We start from the raw sequence: 21,408 nt of genomic DNA on the forward strand, positions 1-21,408 counted from the left end.
TACATACATACATACATACATATATGCTTGGATGGCACAGTGGTGCAGCGGTTAACGTTGTTGCTTCACAGCAAGAGGTTCTCTGGTTCGATTCTTGGCTGGGGTGCTTTCTGTTCGTAGTCTGCGTGTCCTTCCTGTGTTTGTGTGGGTTTCTTCCAGGTGCTGCGGTTTCCTCCTACGTTACAAAGATGTGCATCTGGAACATTTCTCCCCGGGCCTCCACTGAAAATTGTCTCAATCCAAGTCGGACTTTCCCGGTAAACAAATGTTGAATAAATAAATACTTTTAAAAAAAAAAACACACTTCTGCTGTCTGACAGTTATCAGACCCCTACCAGCCAATTGAACCATTCATTTCCTTTCAATGGGATGAGTGTCAACTGAAGGAGGCCCTCATTCAGACAACCATCAGGGATGATTTGAGGTTTTTTTTCATTTAAGTCCTTCCATTTCCCTGTGGATGTTTACAGAGTGTAAGGGCGTGTGCAGTGAGCTGATCTCTGCCTCGTTTCATCTAGCATGGGGAAAGTGGTTTCCCAGGTCTCCAACAGAGAAATCACACATCCCTGTGTGCTCACTGAGTGCCTGGAATCTCCTCCCCCACAAGGTAAGGCAAGCAAGTCCTGTCCCTTCACTGGCTAGTTCCTCTTCCAATGCCACTATTGAATCCCTAATCACCTGGGATGCCTTAAGGTCTTCCTCACTGTTCTATGGAGTCAGTCTTCTGCCACTCGTGTATTGAGACTATTGATCTTGGAGTTTGCCTAAAACATTAAAGCTTTTTTTAAATATCCCAGAAGCACAAACATGGTTCCCACATAATGCAAGTACATATGAAGTGTCATATTCCTTAAAATAGGCTTAATGGTGATCCTGTCATTCAGGCCCCTTCCTCTGTCTGCCTGTAATCTAATAATCCATCTTGTCTCAGAGGTTTCGTCCTGTTGGTTATATCTCCACCCCTGATATTCTCACTGATGTTTTCCATGACTAAAAACCTAAATGTATGTGAAATACCTTTCATGGCCGCATGTTTAGCCAAAGCATTGGTCACGTCTGACTTCCTGATACTCAGGAGGTGTTCCCTTGTCCTGAATCTAAGTTATCTGTTAGTTTTACCCACGTTAAAACAAGAACAGAGATTACACACTGCCAGGTACACAACATGCTTGCTGTTGCAGTTCACTGTTACATAAAACTTACCAGTGTCGGGATGCACAAAGAAATTCCCACCGTCTATATTGCTACACTGATTGCATCTAGCACATGGTAATGAGCCTTTATATTCAACTGTCATTTACTCAATGTTATTAGAATAGCAAAGGAGTCTCTCTAATGATTTTTTGTTTTTAAAAGAGAAACTGGGTTCGTCCCCAACTATCTGTCTAATATTTGGATCATGTGTAAGTATAGACCAGTGTTTCTTTATAATATCAGTAATCAAACTGACATTCCTAGAGTAAAAAGTAGCTACTCGAGCTACATTTGTTTTCACATCACTGGATCTGGACTATTCCCCTTCATCTACAGAAAAATAGGGTTTGCCAAGGCTACTTAAGCACAGAATTTCATCTAGTGAATTATTCATTGTATTACCAGTGTATCCCCTTTCTCTAAGGTCACCAACTTAATTCATGAAGTCCTCCTCTTGTGCTGTTAATCTGGGCACTCTTAGGGCTTGTCATCTAACTACATTCTTAAATATATGCTTGGGGTGCATGCTCCTCTTATGTAGGAGTGTATGCATACATGTATACATATACGTTCTTGGCTGCATTTTCATAGTTTCATAGTATAGTACTAGGCTATCTGCCCTAGGGCATTTATAAGCCTAGCCATAGTGTACGTGGCTTTCGCCACCCCATGTAATGATACAAAAGTGTACAAAATAAATGTAGTTTACTGTGCCTCTGTCTAGTAATGACACAGAGATGACCCTTGGGGTAAACCTACAATCACCCGTCCACTCGTCAAGATTTCTCTTGAAAAGAGTCAGTGAGGGGCTCCGCCTAACATGGACTGGGATCCTGTTCCAGAGTGCGGGAAGCCTCTGGGTTATGAATCTGTCACTCCAGCATGTCCTATTCATATTTGTGCTGAGGTTTAGATCTTTAGCTCTCGTGGCTTTGATGGATTTGGATTTTTTGAGGTGGAGCATGTCCATTAATTCCGGATTGGACATGGCCTTGTACGTCAGGCGCAGATCACCTCTGAGCAGGCGGTATGCTACTGAATAGAGCTGGAGCTTCTTTAGTCTGGCAGCATATGACATATGTTGGAGACCCTTGATCCTCTTGGTGAGGTACTTTTGGGGTCTCTCCAGCTGCTGCAGGTGCCGGGTGAGGTACATACCAAATGGGGTATTGTACTCAATCATAGGTCTGATAAGGGAGGAATATAGGGGTACAATGACATCCTTTGATCTGGATGTGAATCCCTTCATGATAAGGTGGGCAAGGTAGAAGGTCTTTCTAAACACTTTGGTGACGTGGGTGTCAAATGAGAGGTCACTGTCAACTTGGGTCCCCAGGTCTCTGATTACTTTTTCCGTACTTAAAGAATTACCACCTATGTGGTAATTTGTGGGTACTTTGTTTTTCCCAGAGGGGATGATTGTACATTTTTTGGCATTTAGTTTAAGGCCATGACTCTGGCACCAGTCGTCTGTTTCTGTAAGGCCCTTCTGAAGGATGCATGTGTCAGCTGGTGTATCTACTATGGCGCCTAGTTTGCAGTCATCTGCGAACTTTGTCAGCCGCAACCCCCCTACTTTTGCCTGCACATCTGAGAAATAAATGCCGAACAAGAGGGGTCCCAAGACAGAGCCCTGTGGGACTCCACTTGTGACTGGCTTAGAATCTGACATAGCTCCAGCTATTCTGACTTTGTGGGTTCTGTCCTTTAGCTAGTTTGCAACCCATCTTGTGACATACGGGTTTACTTTTAAGTTGTTGAGCTTATCTATGATGCCTGAGTGGGGTATTGTGTCGAAGGCTTTTGCCAGGTCCAGGTAGGCTGTATGAACTGCTTTACCCTCATCGATGGCTCTAGTGACCGTTTCAAAAAAGTCCACCCGGTTCAAAAGGCAGGATCTGCCTTTTACAAAGCCGAACTGGGTAGGGTCAATTGTCTGTAGGTCCCCGATGTCTTTGTTTATGAGTTCCATAATGATCCTTTCCATAGCTTTGCAGATCAGGCTGGTCAAGCTTATGGTGCGGTAGTTTCCAGGGTCTGTAGAGGTGCCTCCTTTGTGGAGTGGGACCACTGTTGCTGTACGCCAGTGTTCAGGGAAATGTCCTGTAGTAAGGCTAAGATTAAACAGCATTCTTATGTGTGGGTTTAGCTCCTGTATGAGTTCACGTAGCACGCAACCCAGGACACCGTCTGGTCCCATAGATGCTGTATTTTTAGCTTTGCTCAGAGAAGCTCTCACCTGGACATCTGAGATGTCAGGGAGGTTGCATTCAGCTGGGATAAATATTTCATCTTTTGGGGGCGAGAGAGGGGAGAAATTTGCACTGAACCTGTCTGCCAGTATGTTGGCAATATCTGTGGGTTCAGTGTATTTCTTACTGTTATGAACTAACTCTGAGCATATCTGAGGGTTTCCGCCCAAGTTTCTAACATAACTGAAGAAGGCCTTGTGGTTATCTTTAGTGTCCTTAGCGATTTTTCTCTCAAAGTTGGCCTTTGATGATTTTATGATCGAATATAATTTTTTGCTAGTGCTGATCAGAGATGCCTTCCCTTTATGGGATTTTGCTCTGTCTTGCAGTAGCTTTCTTCTCTTGTTATAAAGTTTGTTTATGGCTGGGGTCCACCAGATAGGACGCCTACCTTTGGTGGAGAGGGTCTTGGTTTTATTTGGGATTGCATGATCCATGCATTCTTGGAGATGTCCGTAGAAAGCATCTGTGAAGGATTCAGCAGTGTAGGATGTGATTTCCACTGGCCCAGGGGGCTTGAAGGATACCATTTCAGTCCTAAGGAATGTAAAGTCGGCTTTTGAGAAGTTTCTCACTGTGGTCTTTTGTGCTGGGGGTGGAGGTGGGATAAGAATATCTGGGGTTATTAGTTTGTGGTCTGATCTCACTAGTGAGGGGTATACTTCTGGTGTTGATCATTTTGTCCCCATGTTTGTGATGATCAGGTCAAGTATATTATTTCCCCTTGTGGGAGAGGTGACTAGTTGTTCCATCGCATTTGAGTTGATGAATTCCAGGAACCTTTGGGCTAGGGTGTTAGGGCTTGAATAATGCGCCCAGTCTATGTTTGGGTAGTTGAAGTCTCCCAATGTGATGGTATTTGGTGAGACATTTATATCCTCCAGTGTCTTCAGGAAGGCTGAATGGAGTTCCTGAGATTGAGAGGGTGGTCTCTAGTATGCTACAAGTTGTATAGCAGTTTTGCCTATGGTTAGTTGCACATGGATAGTCTCTGATGCTTCATGCATTGCCACTAACCTGGAGGTGTGGGTGTCTTTAATGAATATGGACACTCCCCCTCCTTTTGTGGTTCTGCCCAAGATTTGGGGCCGAAATGCATGATACGAGGTATAACCTGGTAGGGCTGGGGTGCTCTCAGGAGCCTTGAACCAGGTTTCAGTTACTGCACAGACATCGATGCTTTCCATACTGAGGAGTGCTTTGAGAGCCTGCATCTTGAGATTTAGACTTCTGGCGTTGAGCAGCATTACCCTTAGTTTTTTTCCCTTTTTGTTTTCTAAGGTGGTGGGTTTGTCTTTTGAGCCTTGCCTAAAAAAGGCACTATGGGGTGGCAAGAGCCTTAGCCAATATCCGGAAGCCCAGTGGTGACAGGTGCAAGCCGTCCCTTGCGAAGCAACGAGGTTTGTCCAGCATGTCATCCCAAGCAGACAGACATTGGATCCCCCTAGAATGACACCAGTAATTGAGCAAATTATTAAAGCTGATCATCTTGTCTTTGTATTGTGGCATCATTCTTGGTGAGGGCAAGATGCTGCTTAGGGCCAGGGTCATACCGGCCTGGGCTACATAATCAGAGAGCTCCTCTATGTCTCTTTTCATGTAGTCCAAGGAGGTACGTCTCAGGTCATTCACGCCGGCATGGACAATGACGGAGTCATATTTGTACTTGCTTTGGAGTGACCTGAGTGCTTGTGTTGTGTGGCGGATCCTAGCACCTGACAGGCAGCTCACCGTTACCCTCTCCTTGTTCAGCCTGGTAAGTGGAACGTCAGTGTGTCTGACTATAGAGCCACCTACTACTAGTGTATCAGCTGTGATTGTTTGGCACATAGTGTACTATGTGTTGCATGTGCTGTGTTTTGAGGTGGTATCTTCTTGGGTGTCTGCTTTGGGAGCCTCTGTTGTTTTGGTAAATTTTTTATTAGAGCCTCCGAATATGTCTTTGTGTTTTTATGTGTTTGGTTTGCAGTTGTGGTTGGTTTATGTGAGACTGGGTTTGTTGTGTGTGTGGTTACCTTCTCCTCATGTCTGATCTTGCTAATCCTGTGTTGAGAGAGTTCAGCCTCCAGTTTGGCTATATAGTTGCATCTCTCACATGTGTTCATGTTTGTTGGGAGGAGGAGAGGGTTGTCTGTGTACATGAGACAATTGTAACATTGTCTCAGGATTCCCAGATTAACCAGCTGAACTGGAGAGGGCGTCAGTAATATACCACTTGGCATGCTAGAATAGTATAAGGGAGTGATGTGAAACTGGGTCAGAGAGGACTTTGAAGGAAAGTGGGTATTAAAACGAGTTGTAGGTGGATGTAGTGCTTACGTTAGTTTAAGGGTGCTTCACTTGAAAGAAAGGTTTTTGGAGCAAGTGCTAGGCTTATAATATAGCGAATAGACTGATTTTGTTGAAAGTAGAGCTTTCTTAAGGGAAAAACTGAAGTGCAGACTTGGAGCCAGAAAGAGTTTAAGCCTGTTTAACCGGCGCTGCGCTATCCGCACAATCGCGGATTTTTAAACAGGGAACTTCAAAAGAGCTGGAAATGGTCCAAAACGACCAATTACTACAAGCTCTTGTGCTGAGGTCACTCCTTCAGGGACAGATAGGCTGCTCAAGGCTCCCCACTCCCACTGGTGAGCAAAGAAACTTCCTTCTATCCAAGTAAGGCAATGGACAACACAGGAACTACACCACAGTCCAGAATACAGCAAAGCCTGTATACTGGTCTAAACTAGTCGAGAAAAGGCGGGAAACATTTGTTGTTGCAGGGAGCTAAGATATTGCAGTACCTAAGTACCTGACACCTGGCTGCTATTTCATTTCAGATTTTGACTATAAAATGGAAACCTCTGATCAGAATGTTGCGCGCTGTCTCTCTCTCTCTCTTTCTGTCGCAGTGTACCTTGTGAAGTCACAGCTGATGTGCCCCAGCAGCTCACATTCACTGGCTACACTTTAGATACTGTCCTTTGCCCAGTTGCCCAGATACTGTGCCTTCATTGCAAAGTCTGTCATGGTAAAAACTCCAGCATGGTCTTTGTTTATCTGCACCTCAAAAGTTTGGGTCTCATGGCAGTATTCATTTTGACAGTGCCTCCCTCACACCAGAGTTAGTCCAGTGGGCCCAGATACCAGACCATAAATCTCATCAAATTCAAATTTCCATTGTGTGCAAGTATACTTAAGTGGCGAATGGAGCTCACAACTTAAGTTGAAACCCATTTTAGTTGTACATTTCTATGGCAGTAGTTATAAATATGCATCTCCTGTAGGGCAGGGGTAGGGATATTATAATGAGCAGATAGTTAAGGTGTCTCCAGGTCCTTTGACTGCACCTTGCAGATCATTTTACTGAAGATGAAAGCAGTTCTTCCTGGATGCTTTCATTTTACTCTCTTGCTTGTTTTTCTTCTTAGCAAGTTTTCTTCTGATAGTTAAAGTAATTGAGTAGTGTTTTTCAACATGATCACAGGCAGAGACAACTGTCTACCTTAACTTCTTTTCTCACATCTCTCTGCATAGCTGTTGCCTAGTTATTTTTTCTTGATTTATAGATTTCTTGTTGTGCAGATGTAGATCTGTCCAGCTGCCTGTCTGCTTATACTGGTACTGCAAGCAACAAGTATACCACAATTACTACTACTATTACCATGCATGAGACCAGTGTAGTTGTATACCTGGGCAGAGGGTAAGAACCTGCTTTAAAAACATACTGCAGCACTTTGTTTTATAAGGTGAGAAGCCCATTTGTATGGAATTAAAGCGTACCGACTTCTTCCTAATAGTTCTGTTATGATGAATACCTCAGTCAGATGTGTGTTTTCTTTCCACGTGTAGGTAGCTTTTTGAAATTTAAGGGTCATTTCTACTACAACTGTAGTGGTAGCTAATTAATTTTATTTTTGCATGACTTTGTCCATATTGGATGTCTGATGAAGCCATCTATTTGTACAAGAAGATTTTTAGTACATTTATGAAGCTGATTTTAACAGGGTAGTGTTTTAGGACTGTCGCCATGCCAGTTAATGGCTTTTTATTTTTGTGTAGTAAGGATTCTGTCCTGACTGGACTAACTGCTGCATGACTCATCTTTAAAGTAATGCAGTACTGTTTAACTAGGTATTTATACTTTGCCAAAAGTGCTTTTCTATCTGGAAGATCTGTTATGGTTAACAACTTGCATTAACCCTTTTTCTTTGAATTAAATTTTTTTTTTGATTTTATTGTGTAAAGAAGTATCCATTACTTTCTTGCAGGTACTTGGAAACTTTGTTACGACAAGTCAGCAATGGCCACATTGCCTATTTCCCAGCTATGAAGGCTTTTGTAAACCTACCTACAGAAAATGAGTTGACATTTAATGCAGAAGAGTACTCTGATATTTCAGGTAAGATTGCCAAGGAGTTTTAATACTTTGTGAACTGGAAATTGAAAGACTTGGATTTTTTTTTAGAAAGTTGTAAGTGACAGCATTGCTAATTTGTGTGTTTGTTTTTCCATTGCAAATATTCCCTGTTGGCTTGTGTTTTCTTGAAGTCCTTTACTATTAGGACACACTTATTTGTCTTAACAGACAGTGAGGCTCAGTATTGCATATGTCATACATTGTCATAAGCTACAAATGGGTTGCTTTACACCAGGGTGTACACAGCTTTCCTTTATTTTGGCACCTGTACCTTGACAATGGTAATTGTTCCTATTATATTTTGTTCTGATGGGTAGTTTTCTTTGGACGATGACTGTTGCAAGATATTTGAGTTTGCCAGTTTGAGGTTGCCATTGATAGTTGTGATCACCTACAAAACAGAGCAGAACTTGTTCCTTAGGCTTTCTTGATTCTCCTTGTCTGTCAGTGAGACACTGTGCATTTTCATCCATTAAGGTCCTGTGTAACATCAGGTGCGTTTTATGGTGTGACACGTACTTCAGTAGGCTGACCTTTGTTGTTGATTGTTATGGATAGCATCAGTAATTCAGTGATGCCACCAGGTCAGTTGTGACCATTCTATATCAGCCTTCCTAACTGGGTGAGATATTACATGTTTTTCTTTTGTAAGTCTTCCTGTTTGTATTCCAGATTGTGGATCTCTGCACTACTGCTCCTTTTCACTTTTTTGCTGACTGTTTCATACTTTTTTGTTTTTGCTTTCTTCAGCTGGTTTTGTTTCAAGCTTTGCATACTTGCTCATTAACAATTTGTTTTTAGTTTATTCTGTTTTTATTTTAACTTGGAGTCTGCTTTGCCTTAAGGTTTTGTATTACTCTTCTGTATCCGTTTCATCACCAAGACAATGTGATATGTAGCCTATAGCTGAAATCTTTTGTACATTAAGATTTGTCTCAGAGAGGAAGTGGGTAGCAGCATTCATAATATTTAGTCTATTACCACTGACATCAGTGTTGCTCTAACTGATCATATTTTCCATCAGGTACATTTCCTTTTGTACAAGTCTGATGCTTGCTTAGCTGCCCTGTATTTCCAGCAGCCACCTCTGCTGATCGGCCTTTACCCCAGGACATACTTCAGTATAATCCTTCACTAGGTGGGTCATGTCCTTCCAGAGAGATTGAGTCTGTCAGCTTTGCTGCCGTTGGATTCTTATGGTCAGGGAGTGGAGTGGACAAGTGGTTGGAGTGCAGTACTACGGTCAGGTAGATGATGTGGGTTGTGTGGTGATGGCCTACTTCATAGGGGCATGTTGACCCATGCTCCTTGTATCTCATGCAGTGGAGTGCCCAACTTCTTTGATGGTGTGCCCTATTTGATCTCCATCCACATGCTTGGCTGGCAGTTGCTAATGTCCTGTGCTCCCAGTTTATAGCAGGAGCAGGCAGTGGCAGGCCTCTCCAACACATTTTCACCTACTCCTTTTCCCTGAGATGGGTGAGCAAGCTTATTGCCTTGTCATTCCTTCCCACTACCTGAGCTCCTCCAGTGCCTGGGCTTCTAGTTGAATTGTCATCTAGCTGTAGTCAGGGCTTCATCTCTTTATGCAATGGAGGCAGCGGACTGATTACCTGTCTTTATACTGCTTTTAAGCTAATGGTGGGAGTCCCACATAAAGGCCGCATTGACAGGTATAGTTAGATGTTCACCATCAGAGTCATTGATGCAAGAGTCACAAAATGAATGGGAAAAAAAGCCTGAAGAAGTTGTCAAGGGCTTCTTAATACCATTTTGATTTTTTTTTTTTTTTGCACTCAGACTTCCATTGGAGTACATGGGTGCATTTTTGCTCCGCAGCCATTGGGTAGAGCTTCATGCATCTTGTTTAGTTCTTTTTGTACCATCCAAGATCAATGGTAAGTGTGCTGTCTTTGTGAGTTCACCTGCTGGACCCCAGGTCTCAGTGCTTAGCAGTGCTATGTGCAGTTTTGATGCTACAGGGAATGGTTTCGGATTTAGGGGAGTTGCATTAGACACTGCGCAGTGAATATATGCATGCCTTAGAGCCCAGCCTTGTACCCAACACAAAAAGTCCAGTTTCTTCACATTCCTGTGGACAAAGGATTGTTTTTTTGAACTTCCGTATCCAAAGTGCTAAGGATCTCGAATAACAAGGACAAAGTATGGAAAATTTAAAACCAATGTTTTTACTCCTGAACAGTATAAGTATTTCTATATAGAACATCCTGTTTGCCCTGCCATATATGGGTTGCCCAAGCTTCATAAAAACTTGCTTCATCCCCCAATGAGACCCATAGTCTCAGGAAAACAATGGGCTACCACAGCAGTCTCAAAATATTTACACCAGCAACTTAAACCTTTATTGAAACATAGTAGGTCCTATATAAAGGACACTGGTGAATTTTTAGTCACTGAGAAGGTTTTTGGATACAAATATGACAAATGTATTGTTTATAACTATGGATATTAACTCCTTATTTATGGTCATTCCTAACAGTATAGGTATTCAATATGTTAGAGAATTTCTAGTTAAGCCCAGTACTTTTACAGCAAACAAAATGTCACTGCTATGTTCTCTACTGGAGATTGTTTTACAAAATAATGTTTTCATGTTTGGGGATGATGTGTATCATCAGATTTTAGGAGTAGCAATTGGCACACCTGTAGCCAACAGCTATGCAGACGTATAGTATTAGCTAGATGGGAAGAATACACTATTTTTGATTCTAACAAGAATGAATACTACAATAGCGCTTTAATGCATTACAAATGCTTTGTAGATGACATAGTATTGTTGTGGAGAGGTAGCAGGGAGGCATTGGAACTATTTGTTAAACATCTACAAAATAGCACCAGCTTCCTTAAGTTTAAAAGGTTTTGTTCTGTAGAGGAAATCACCTTTTTGGATGTTAAACTGATGAATATTGGTGGTAGAATTCATACATCTATATATAGGAAAGAGGTGCAAGCAACTAGATTATGTACATAACTCCAGTAAGCACTTCACCGACATTTATAAAGGAGTAGTAAAAAGTCAATTCTTGAGAGCCAGTAGGCTAAATACTACTGAAGAGGGGTTTGCAGCTGAGATTAACACTGTGACCCAGGATTTTTTGGCAAGAGGCTATAATAGGGGCTTATTAACTAAGAATGCAGAATATGTTACATCTGAAAGGCCTAGTCTGGCCAAACCATATTTACTTAGAAAAGGCAATAATGCCCAGAATAATAGCTCTGTGAGAGAAGCTGGATTTAATAACCTAGGATACATGATGAAGTATAATAGACATTCTAGACAGATTCAGTCCGTAATTAAAATAAATTGGACTGCTCTTAGTTCTGATGTTATTGTTAGGAAAATAGTAGGAGAAAGGCCTCATTTTGCATATATGAAAGAGAAGAATCTTAAACAACTTCTCTGTTATAAAGATTTTGGTAGAAATGAAGAGATACATTGATTTAACATGGGGACAGTCCACTGATATAACTGCCCATTTTGTAAGTTCATTAATATGGAAACAGGATTTATACATCCTATAACACAAGCCAATTTTATTTTTAAGGCATTTGGGACGTGCAGTAGTGAAAATTTAGATGTGAAGTTGTTCAATCTCGCCGTTCATTCTTCACTGATGGGTTTGGAGCCGATCCCTCGGCACCGACATGGCCGTTAGCAAGCTCAAGGTTTTCCAGTTGCTTGAGACCCAGCCTCTTATCCCATAATGCACTGCTGGAGTTACTCCAGATCTAGTTTGCCGCAGCACGGATCTCTGTAGTTCCAGCTTGCTCGAGCCTAAATCTTCATAGATTATTCAAAAAATCACAAGTTTTTTGGTCTTTTCTTCTATTAGAAATATATATACTTATAGTTCATTTGTTAGGATAGTTTTTATAGCCCCCTTTCCTGTTAATACTATATTTGGTGTGTTTTTTCATAGTGGCCTCGTGTTGGCCTACTTCTAGTAGTAGTGTGCACTGGTAGTTAGATTAGAGTTTTAGTATTAGCTTGAGTGCTTAATACTATTTAGCTAATTTTGACCCCCTTTTCTTTTGGGCCATTGTTTAAGTGTTTATTGGTGGTTGTGTTCCTATCACTACTAGCTATCCTTTGGCTTGTTATTGTGGGTAGTGGTTTTGGTTATTGGACCTGTCTGAGGAAAAACAAAAGTATCCTAAGTCTGGGTTCAAAAAATGCCCAGACTGCAGACAAAAGATGTCCAATGTTCTTCGTGTTTCACTGTTGCAGTCATTACATTTGGGTAATCCTGCTGGCAGGTTGCCCTCAGCCACCTGAATTCCAAAGTCTTGGGTCCTGTGTTGGCTGCTGTTGCCCCTTCCCTGATGTCAGGTCGTCAGGGGTATAAAAGAAGCAGCCGACACCATTTTCTTCAGTCTTTCTTACCGCGCGGTGCCAGAAGCAGTTCGCAAGTGCCGGTCGGCCGACTCCTGAGATTTTCGTGTTTGAGTTTCCGATCCGAAGTCTTCAATAAAGCTAAGTACCCCGTTGGGGAAACTTTTTTCTTGCTGCAGACCGATGTCAGAAAAAGTTAATAATTGTATTTCTTGTGGAAAGCAAATACCTCATAAGGATTTTCATTCTTATTGTATTCCTTGCCTAGGCCTTGGTCACAACGTTACTGGTTGTTGGTTTTGTGCTAGATTTAACCAACGCACTATTAAGCATCGGTATGATTTTGCTTTAAACTATTTTGCACGCCGGTTTAATTATCCTGAAATGTCTTCAGATAGCCATCTGACTACCGGAGTTTACAAAAAACGCAAAGAAAAAGAAAAACAACCGAGGCCCAACACCGACGAATAAGCTTCTTCTAAGCCAGCCGCCGGTTCTCAGTGAGGCGTTTTCGCAGCCCCTGATGCCCGCTACTTTAGAGTCGCAGGCCGCTACTGACTCCCTCGTGGAGTCAGCCATGCCGCTGGATACTCAAGGTATTGGAGCCTCGGATGCTAATCCCTCAGATGGGTCTGGAGCCACTGAGCAGGCACTGGCTTCTGAGGGTGTATTCAGACCTAAACATCTTTACATTAAAATGACTTCAGCATTAAAGGCAAAGACTAAAGCACCTTCTAAAGCAAGGAAACAAACTCAAGAGCCACGTGGACAGGCCTCTATGCCCAAAAAAACAGATGCTCAAAATGGCCGAAGACTTGATTACCTTGATCAGGGGTTCCCATCCCCCTCCTGATAAGAGGCCTAGACAAGACACTGACTGTGAATCTTCAGATCAGGTTTATATTTCTTCTGATTCCTCTTCTGATCAGGAATATTCTCTTCCCCCCCTATGAGGATTCTGATGCTGAAGAATCTATACCTTCAGCGTCTCTTCCTGAGGACTATTCCTTTGGGGAAACCTTGCATACTTAACTGAGATGCTGGACAAAGGCCTATCTTTTTCATCTATTAAAATTCATGCCTCTGCCATTTCGGCTCATTACAATACAGAGCCACCTCTTTTTTCTCACCCTTTAGTAAGGCAGTACCTCAGAGGAGCCAAAAATTTAAGGCCCCCAAGAAGACTACCAATACCTGCATGGGACCATAACTATGTCTTGGAGAAGCTCACCCTGCCTCCTTTTCAGCCAGCTCCTACAGCTGATATGAAGGTTTTATCTTGGAAAACAGCTCTGCTCTTGGCAATTACTTCTGCAAGACGAGTTTCAGAGCTACAGGCCGCTCATGGCTGTGGAACCTTTAATCATTTTTCATCCAGACAGTCTCCCTGAGGACAAACTCAACATTTATGCCTAAAGTAGTGTCCAGTGTGGCTCTTAACCAAGCCGTCCATCTGCCTACTTTTTACCCATATCCACAGAACAAGGGAGAGAGAATTTTGCATTCTTTGGACGTACACAGCTTAGATTCTATTTGGACAGAACCAAAGCTTTCAGGAAAACAGAGCAATTACTAGTGGCATATGCTGCAGGATCACAAGGAAAGGCTATCTCAAAGCAGACTATTTCTAAGTGGTTAGGCCACTGCATTAGTTTCTGCTACTTACACCATGGCATGCCAATGCCTAAGGACATTAGGCCTCATTCCACCAGAGCTGCAGCCACCTCAGCAGCCTTTCTCAGGGGAGTACCTACCACAGACATTTTAGAGGCGGCTACCTGGAGTTCAGTGCACACCTTTACAAAGCATTAATGTGAAATTGTTCGATCTCGTCATTTGTTCTTACACGCGGGTTCGGAGCCGATCTTCGGCTCCGAGTCGGCCGCTTCACAAGCTCTGCATCTAAGAGAAAGCTCGAGACACAGTCTATATCCCATGATCCTCCTCTACCATCCCTCAGATCTAGTTTGCCGCTGCAGCAGATCGCGTCGAGGAGAGCTCGGGCCAGTTAAAACTTTTGTATTTTTTTCAATATTAGAGTTGTTTAAATTGGTTTCTTTAGCATATTAATATGTTAGTGTGTGTGTGTGTGTGTGTGCGCTCTTTATCTAGGAGTTTTGCTTTATATTTAGTGATATTGATATAATCTTAGGGCTTAGGCCTATTTAGTACTGTCAGGGCTCTGACAGTTTTAGTAGTTGCTTATAAACTTAGTTAGATATTTCTCCTAATATTTAACAGTATAGTATTGGTGTACAGTGTTTTTTGCTATATACTTACTTGTTTCTCATATATATATATATATATATATATATATATATATATATATATATATATACTTATATTTTCTCTTTTATATTGTAGCTATAGTCATATTAGTTAATTACTGACTGTTAAGATTAGTGTTTATACTTGATAAGCTAGATAACCTTGTTGTTAAAAGTTGCTCCCTGTTAGTCATGGCTGAAAATGCCAAATCAGGGTTCAAAAGATGTCAGTGTGGGCAAAAGATGTCCATTACTGACAATCATGCTTCCTGCGTCTACTGTCTTGGCCCTCTCCGCCTGCAGGAGGACTGCTGTATCTGTCACTCTTTCAGTGGAAGGGTCATGATGGAAAGGCGCAGGAAGCTGATAGAAAGGGGCTTACTAAAGCCTGCCTTTCAAGAAGCCTTGGAGAAGGCTGATCAGGCATCTAAGTCTTCGAAGGGGTCGAAGACTTCGAAGATTTCGGAGCCCAGGTCATCGGCTCCGAGCATCTCATCTAAGGTTTGGTCGCCAGCTCCACAGACCTCAGGGCCGAGCACTGAGTGACTATCTCTCATCGAGCCTCAGGTCTTGGAGCTGGTGTCAGAGGTGCCTCCACCCTCGATCCTTCGGTCGGTGACATCTTCGGCCCCTTCGACCCATTCTTCCAGGCCATTATCTGATACTGACGTGGATCGAGTGGTACAGAAGCTCATGGAGAATACGGCTCTCTCCAAACTAATTGCGGTTTCGTTCCAGTTGGTTTCGAAACTAGAAGCCCTTCCTGTATCTCCAACAGATCCTCCTTCGAGACCCATCGAGTCTTCGGAGTTGGGAGAGGAGGAACCGATGATTGTGGAACCCTTGGTGCCGAAGCCCATCTTTGTGTGATCGGTGCCACTGACCTCGACGCCCTCAGAGCTCATCGAGGAGTCACGGAGCCGACGGTCTCTCCTTGGTTCCTGGGCTGAGAGTTAAACCGAGCTTTCGGTCCCAACTCTTCTCCTCGGAGCCTCGGCACAGATTAGTTCAGCTCCATCCTTGGGGTCGGAGCCCATGGTCCCAGTCTCGGGGAAACGACTGTGCTCTTCGGATCCAGTGGAATCCTTGGCCTGTGGCTCCGGTGCCTTCGACGTCATGAGGAAGGTTTTGTCTGAAAAGACATTCACTTCATCGGAATCATCTTCCCCTTCCCCCAAAGGGCCGCGTTCTGTTTCTGTACCAGCGATCCCTCCCAAGCGTAGTGACCCAATACCTCAGCCAGCCCCAGAGGGTGTCCCCTGTTCCTCCGAAGCGTCACCAGATGCCCCCTCTGATGAAGTCCCGAGGAAGAAATTGTACAAGAGGAGGCACATTGATTCTCTGCAAGAATCACTAACATTGGACACCGATTTGGATGAGTCAGAGGGGTCCCCACAGTCCCCCTCGGAGGATGTCTCTTTTGCTGACATCCTGGAGATCTTGAAACAGAGGGGTGATTGGCAGACCCTTGCCCCCACTGAGGACAAATCGGTGTTGCTGAAGGCATTTGGGGCTCAACCTTCTACCTCCTGGGTGACCCCACCCTTCGATGAGCTAATGGACCTAATAGCTCGAAGGGCGTGGGAGACTCCGGATACAGTGGAACCAGTCCCTAGGAGGCCGAATAAGTATATTACTGCACCCAGAGACAAAGCTTATCTTACAAAAGGAGTCCCAGTGGATGCTATGGTGGTGGCGGCAGCCACGAAGAAGGAAATATCTGAGTCATCTTCCTCTGTTCATCCTCCTAATAAGGATTCCAGGACTATGGACAGGTACGGGAAGCACGCTTTCAGTTCAGCGACTTTTTCCATGCGTTCGCTGAACTACCTCACGCATTTTACGTGTCTTCAGAGAGATCTCATTAAGGAGTTGGGAGATGCTCTCCAGGGTAACACAGATGCTGCTGTCTCCGAAAAGGTAACAGCACAACTTAACACCCTCACTTCGATAGTTAACTCGTCCATGAGGCTCATTTCATATGCGGCCGAGGGTTCGAGTAGGGCTGCAGCCTCAGCGATCGCTCTACGGAGGCAATCCTGGATGCGCCTTTGCTCCTTTGCGGAAGCCTTCAAGTCTTCCTTTGCCAATGCCCCCTTTGATGGTGCCACCCTGTTTCCAAAGTGAAGGAGACTCTCACTCGGTGTGATCAAGAAGGTAAGACCCTGTCTGCCATAGGGGTCCGTTTTTCTGCTCCGACCAGACCGTACCCCAAAGGGCAAAGAGGCGGAAAAATGTGGTTCCGAAAGACTCGGGGATCTTTCCAGTCCACACAGAGTGACGCCCCCTCCAGAGGCAGAGGAGGAGGCAGGAATGGAAGACGCCGCCCAGGCGGCAGAGGGGGTCCGCAGAACCAGGGCGACAGGGATAGCGTCTCTGGCAAGCCCTTCCAGCACTCCTGAGGGGAGGCCCGACTGTCATGCTCTGGAGGCAGTTGGGGGTCGCTTAGCTTTATACCCAGAGGCCTGGCTAAATCTTACTATGGATTCCTGGGTAAAAAGCGTAGTAACCAGAGGATACAACATCCCATTTATAACCCCCCCCGAACAAAAGAGATTTCCAGATGTTCCACCCAGTCTGCGAGATCAAGCAGCTATAGAATTAAGAAAGCTGCTCGAAAAAAGAGTCATCCAACCAGTCCCAGTGGACCAGATAGAATCCAGAACTTACTCAAGGTTCTTTTTAGTTCCAAAGAAAACAGGGGACTGGAGGCCGATTTTGGACCTCAGCAAACTCAACACCTTCTTAAGGAAGGAAAAATTCCGGATGGTCACGCTACAGTCGATCCTTCCCTTTCTGCAGAAGGACGATTGGATGTGCTCTATAGATCTCAGGGACGCTTACTACCACATCAAAATGGCCAAAACGTCCCGGGATCATCTGCGCTTCCGGCTGGGAGCCAGTCATTTCTAATTTCGAGCTTTGCCCTTTGGTCTCACCTCAGCCCCCAGGGTGTTCACCAAATGCATGGCAGTAGTGGTGTCTCACCTGAGACGGATAGGATTCCAGGTGTTTCCGTATCTGGATGACTAGCTTCTCACCGCCACCACCAAGCATCGCCTTGTACAATCCAGGGAGTACACAATCAACCTTTGTTCCCGTGTAGGGATCTCAGTTAATTTCGAAAAATCTGCCTTATCGCCCTCACAGCATATCTCATTCATAGGGGCGGAATTAGATACTTCCACAATGCTGATCAAGCTCCCACAAACAAGAGTATCAGCCCTCAGAGACCAGGTCGCTATTCTTATTCAGAACAGAAAAGTTTCTGCGGCACAAGTGCTAAAGGTTCTAGGCATGATGGCAGCCATGCTGATTGCAGTTCCTCTGGGCAGGATGCACATGAGGATCCTCCAGTGGCTGCTTTTTGCACAGTTGGTCGTTCCAACAGCTCCCTCTGTCACACCACATCTCGATCACGGAATTTTGCAAGCGGGATCTTCTATGGTGGCTAAACAGCCAGGATCTGACGATGGATCGTCCTTTTGTATTACCCAGCCCTACAGCCACAGTAACCACGGACGCTTCCCTGATTGGGGGGGGGGGGCTTTTCCAGGGGAGAACAGTCCAAGGAGAGTGGTCCAAGATAGAGTACAATCTGCACATCAATGTTCTGGAGCTGAGAGCAGTGTTCCTAGCGTTGCAACACTTTCATGAATCTCTGCCTCTAGGAACAGTGGCAGTTCAGACGGACAATATGTTGGTGGTCTGATACATAAACAAGCAAGGTGGAACCAGATCTTATCCATTATGCAGAGAGGCCCTGAGAATTTGGCAATGGGCTGCGTCCACAGGTCATTTTCTGATAGCAACGCACATCCCGGGGTCATCCAACATCATTGTGGACAGGTTGAGCAGAGCCATCCTGTTGCCTCACGAGTGGTCCCTGAACAGTCAAGTAGCGGAAAGGATTTTCTGCAGATGGGGCCAGCCTTGCTGCGATCTTTTTGCATCCCCCTTGAATGCCAAATGCAGAAGCTACTTTGCCCTTCTTCCCCCTCCAGGGGGGTGCCCCCAGGGACGCACTGGTACACGATTGGCACCCGGGTCTCCTGTATGCCTTTCCTCCTGTCCCGTTGATTCCCAAATTTCTACAGAAAGCCAGGAATCTGGAAAGGACGATCATACTCATAGCACCATTCTGGCCTCGACAGATCTGGTTTCCCTTCCTTCATGCCCACCTGATGGAGGAACCATGGATTCTGGACCCAGAGCCGGATCTATTGACTCACTCATCGGGAGTTCCTCATCCATCCCTTCGGTCCCTCAAACTGACAGCTTGGCTGCTCCACGTCCCAATTTAGCCAGGTCAAAGTTTTTGTCTCCAACAGTACAACACATTCTAGTTTCTTCACACAAACCTTCTACCAGAAAACTGTACAAAAGCAAATGGAAAAGTTTTGCTTGCTGGGCATCAACGCAAGGATTAGATCCGTTGGTGGCCCCGATACACAAAATTCTGGAATTTTTATCTACACTGTTTCACGAAGGGGCCTCTACTTCTACGATAAGGGTCCAATTAGCGGCCATATCGAACTTCCATGTAGGTGAAGGGGGTTCTTCCATTATGTCTCACAGGCTTTGTAGGGCCTTCATGAAGGGTACCTTTCACCTTCGGCCACCCATCCATGGAATTTTAATTTGATGTTGTCCCAGCTTATACTACCACCATTCAAACCAGCTTCAACCTGCTCGCTTAAGTGTTTGTCGTGGAAGACCCTCTTCCTCATTGCTGTTACCTCAGCTCGTAGAATATCAGAGCTACAGGCATTGTCAGTCAGACCGCCATACATGGTTTTTCACCCAGAGTCTCCTTGCTTACGAATCCGTCTTTTCTCCCGAAGGTATGCTCTGTACTTAACATTAACCAAACTATAGAACTCCCCACATTTTTCAAAAACCATTCAAACAAATTGGAATACATAAATGTCATAAAACAAAAGGAGAGAACGAAGCAGAATCAGTCTCCGGTAATACCAAATTGTGTAAAAATGCTCAGAGTTCCAGAAAACAAACCAAACCAAGCAAAACGAATTCAGAGGTGTACAAAAATGTGGATGGTTCAATCCACACAAATATTTATTAGAGAATATCCGGACAGAGAAATGTTAGCGCTTTCGCTTAAAAAGCTTCTTCAGACATAAAATACATTCACCTAATTTCAAACACGTATATATAACATTCAAGTTTTTAAACAACCAATAAGGCAGTGTCAATTATTGAGGCATTAAAGTGACCTCGCACTAATAGCAACTCGATCCAAAACATTAAATAAACACCCTAGGTAGCTGTTAATATAAAAGCCAATGAAAGCAGTAAGATAACCAAACAAATAAATCCATGAATATATAGTTAAAAATACATTCAAGAAATATATATAAATGTGTATGAAAATATATAAATAAACATATATAAATGTATCTTATGAATATCTCAGAAAATAAAATATACAATAGCTTAAAAATACATCTATTTACAGAGCACATAAAAATGGGAGGGTGATATTCGGAATTATATGGAGACTATAGAGAGTGATTGGATTACCCGGTTAAGGGCAGATAAAGGGAAGGGATTGAATGAAAGGGCTTCTATTAAGCCCTTTCTTAAGAAGAGCAGGAATAAGTGAAAGTTTTTGTTTGAAATTAGGTGAATGTATTTTATGTCTGAAGAAGCTTTTTAAGCGAAAGCGCTAACATTTCTCTGTCCGGATATTCTCTAATAAATATTTGTGTGGATTGAACCATCCACATTTTTTGTACACCTCTGGATTTGTTTTGCTTGGTTTGGATTGTTTTCTGGAACTCTGAGCATTTTTACGCAATTTGGTATTACCGGAGACTGATTCTGCTTCGTTCTCTCCTTTTGTTTTATGACATTTATTATTACATTATTTGCTATAAGGATAGAAGGTTTACCAGACTTTTTGGCAGTTTTTTCTTTTGTTTTATTATTAATTGGAATACATGTTACACAAGTTGGATGTACATAGACAACTGAGATTTTATCTGGACAGGACAAAGGATTACAGAAAATCGGATCAGCTGTTCGTGTCATTCGCAGATAATAAGAAGGGCATGGCAGTAACCAAACGGACATTATCCAAATGGCTTTCGGACTGCATAAATTTTGTTTATTCAGCTTCAAAACAACCTCTTCTGTTCAAGCCTAAGGCTCATTCTACCAGGGCCGTTTCTACTTCTTAAGCCCATGCCGCTCTTCTTCCGTTGGATACTATTTGTGCAGCGGCTACGTGGGCAAAACCTCATACATTTGTCACTCACTACAAAGTAGACAGGTCCTCCAAGGACAGGGCGTCTTTTGGTTCCACTGTACTCAGGAACGTTCTTCCATGAGTCACCCAGGGTAACGGAGCTAGGGACGCTACCCGTGTGTAAGAACAAACGGCGAGATCGAACAATTTCACATAAAGAAGTTATGTTCTTACCATAACGTTCCATGTGAATTGTTCATCTCGCCTTTGTTCTTACAACCCCTCCCACCTTCCTCCACCACGTTCTGGAAGAACGGGTATGACTAGTGCCTGGTTAGTATTTTCTAGGTTGCCTTCTCTACCTATTGTTCAGCAAGTTGCTTATTAGCCATTTCGTATCTGTGGTTGGTTCTAGTATTGTCAGTCTCATGTGTGTGATTGCGTGAGCGTTAGACGCCATGGTTAGTGCTGCATTCTGGTTCTTGCAAACTAGATCTGAGGGATGGTAGAGGAGGATCATGGGATATAGATTGTGCCTCGAGCTTTCTGTTAGATGCAGAGCTTGTGAAGCGGCCGACTCAGAGCCGAGGATTGGCTCCGAACACATGTGTAAGAACAAAGGCGAGATGAACAATTCACATGGAACGTTATGGTAAGAACATAACTTCTTTTCATCTGCTACTCTACTCTAAATCTATGGCAGGCTTTGCCACTGCAGTTCTGCAGGGCCT

The 21,408-nt window shown here is 43.7% G+C and overlaps 1 protein-coding gene across 4 annotated transcripts in view; it reads left to right on the top strand.

The window, feature by feature from the left end:
* NCKAP1 (NCK associated protein 1) overlaps positions 1-21,408 on the top strand; it is a gene marked incomplete in the record, with an annotated part of 2,707,503 nt that overhangs the window by 1,847,966 nt on the left and 838,129 nt on the right. For all 4 annotated transcript variants that reach the window (XM_044075245.1, XM_044075246.1, XM_044075247.1 and 1 more), the window contains 1 exon segment: positions 7,697-7,827. In XM_044075245.1, coding sequence (XP_043931180.1) covers positions 7,697-7,827 — 131 coding nt within the window.

Source organism: Protopterus annectens, chromosome 6.part0 (assembly GCF_019279795.1).
Source record: "Protopterus annectens isolate FY-2018-M chromosome 6.part0, PAN1.0, whole genome shotgun sequence".
NCBI classification, from domain to species: Eukaryota; Metazoa; Chordata; order Ceratodontiformes; family Protopteridae; genus Protopterus; species Protopterus annectens.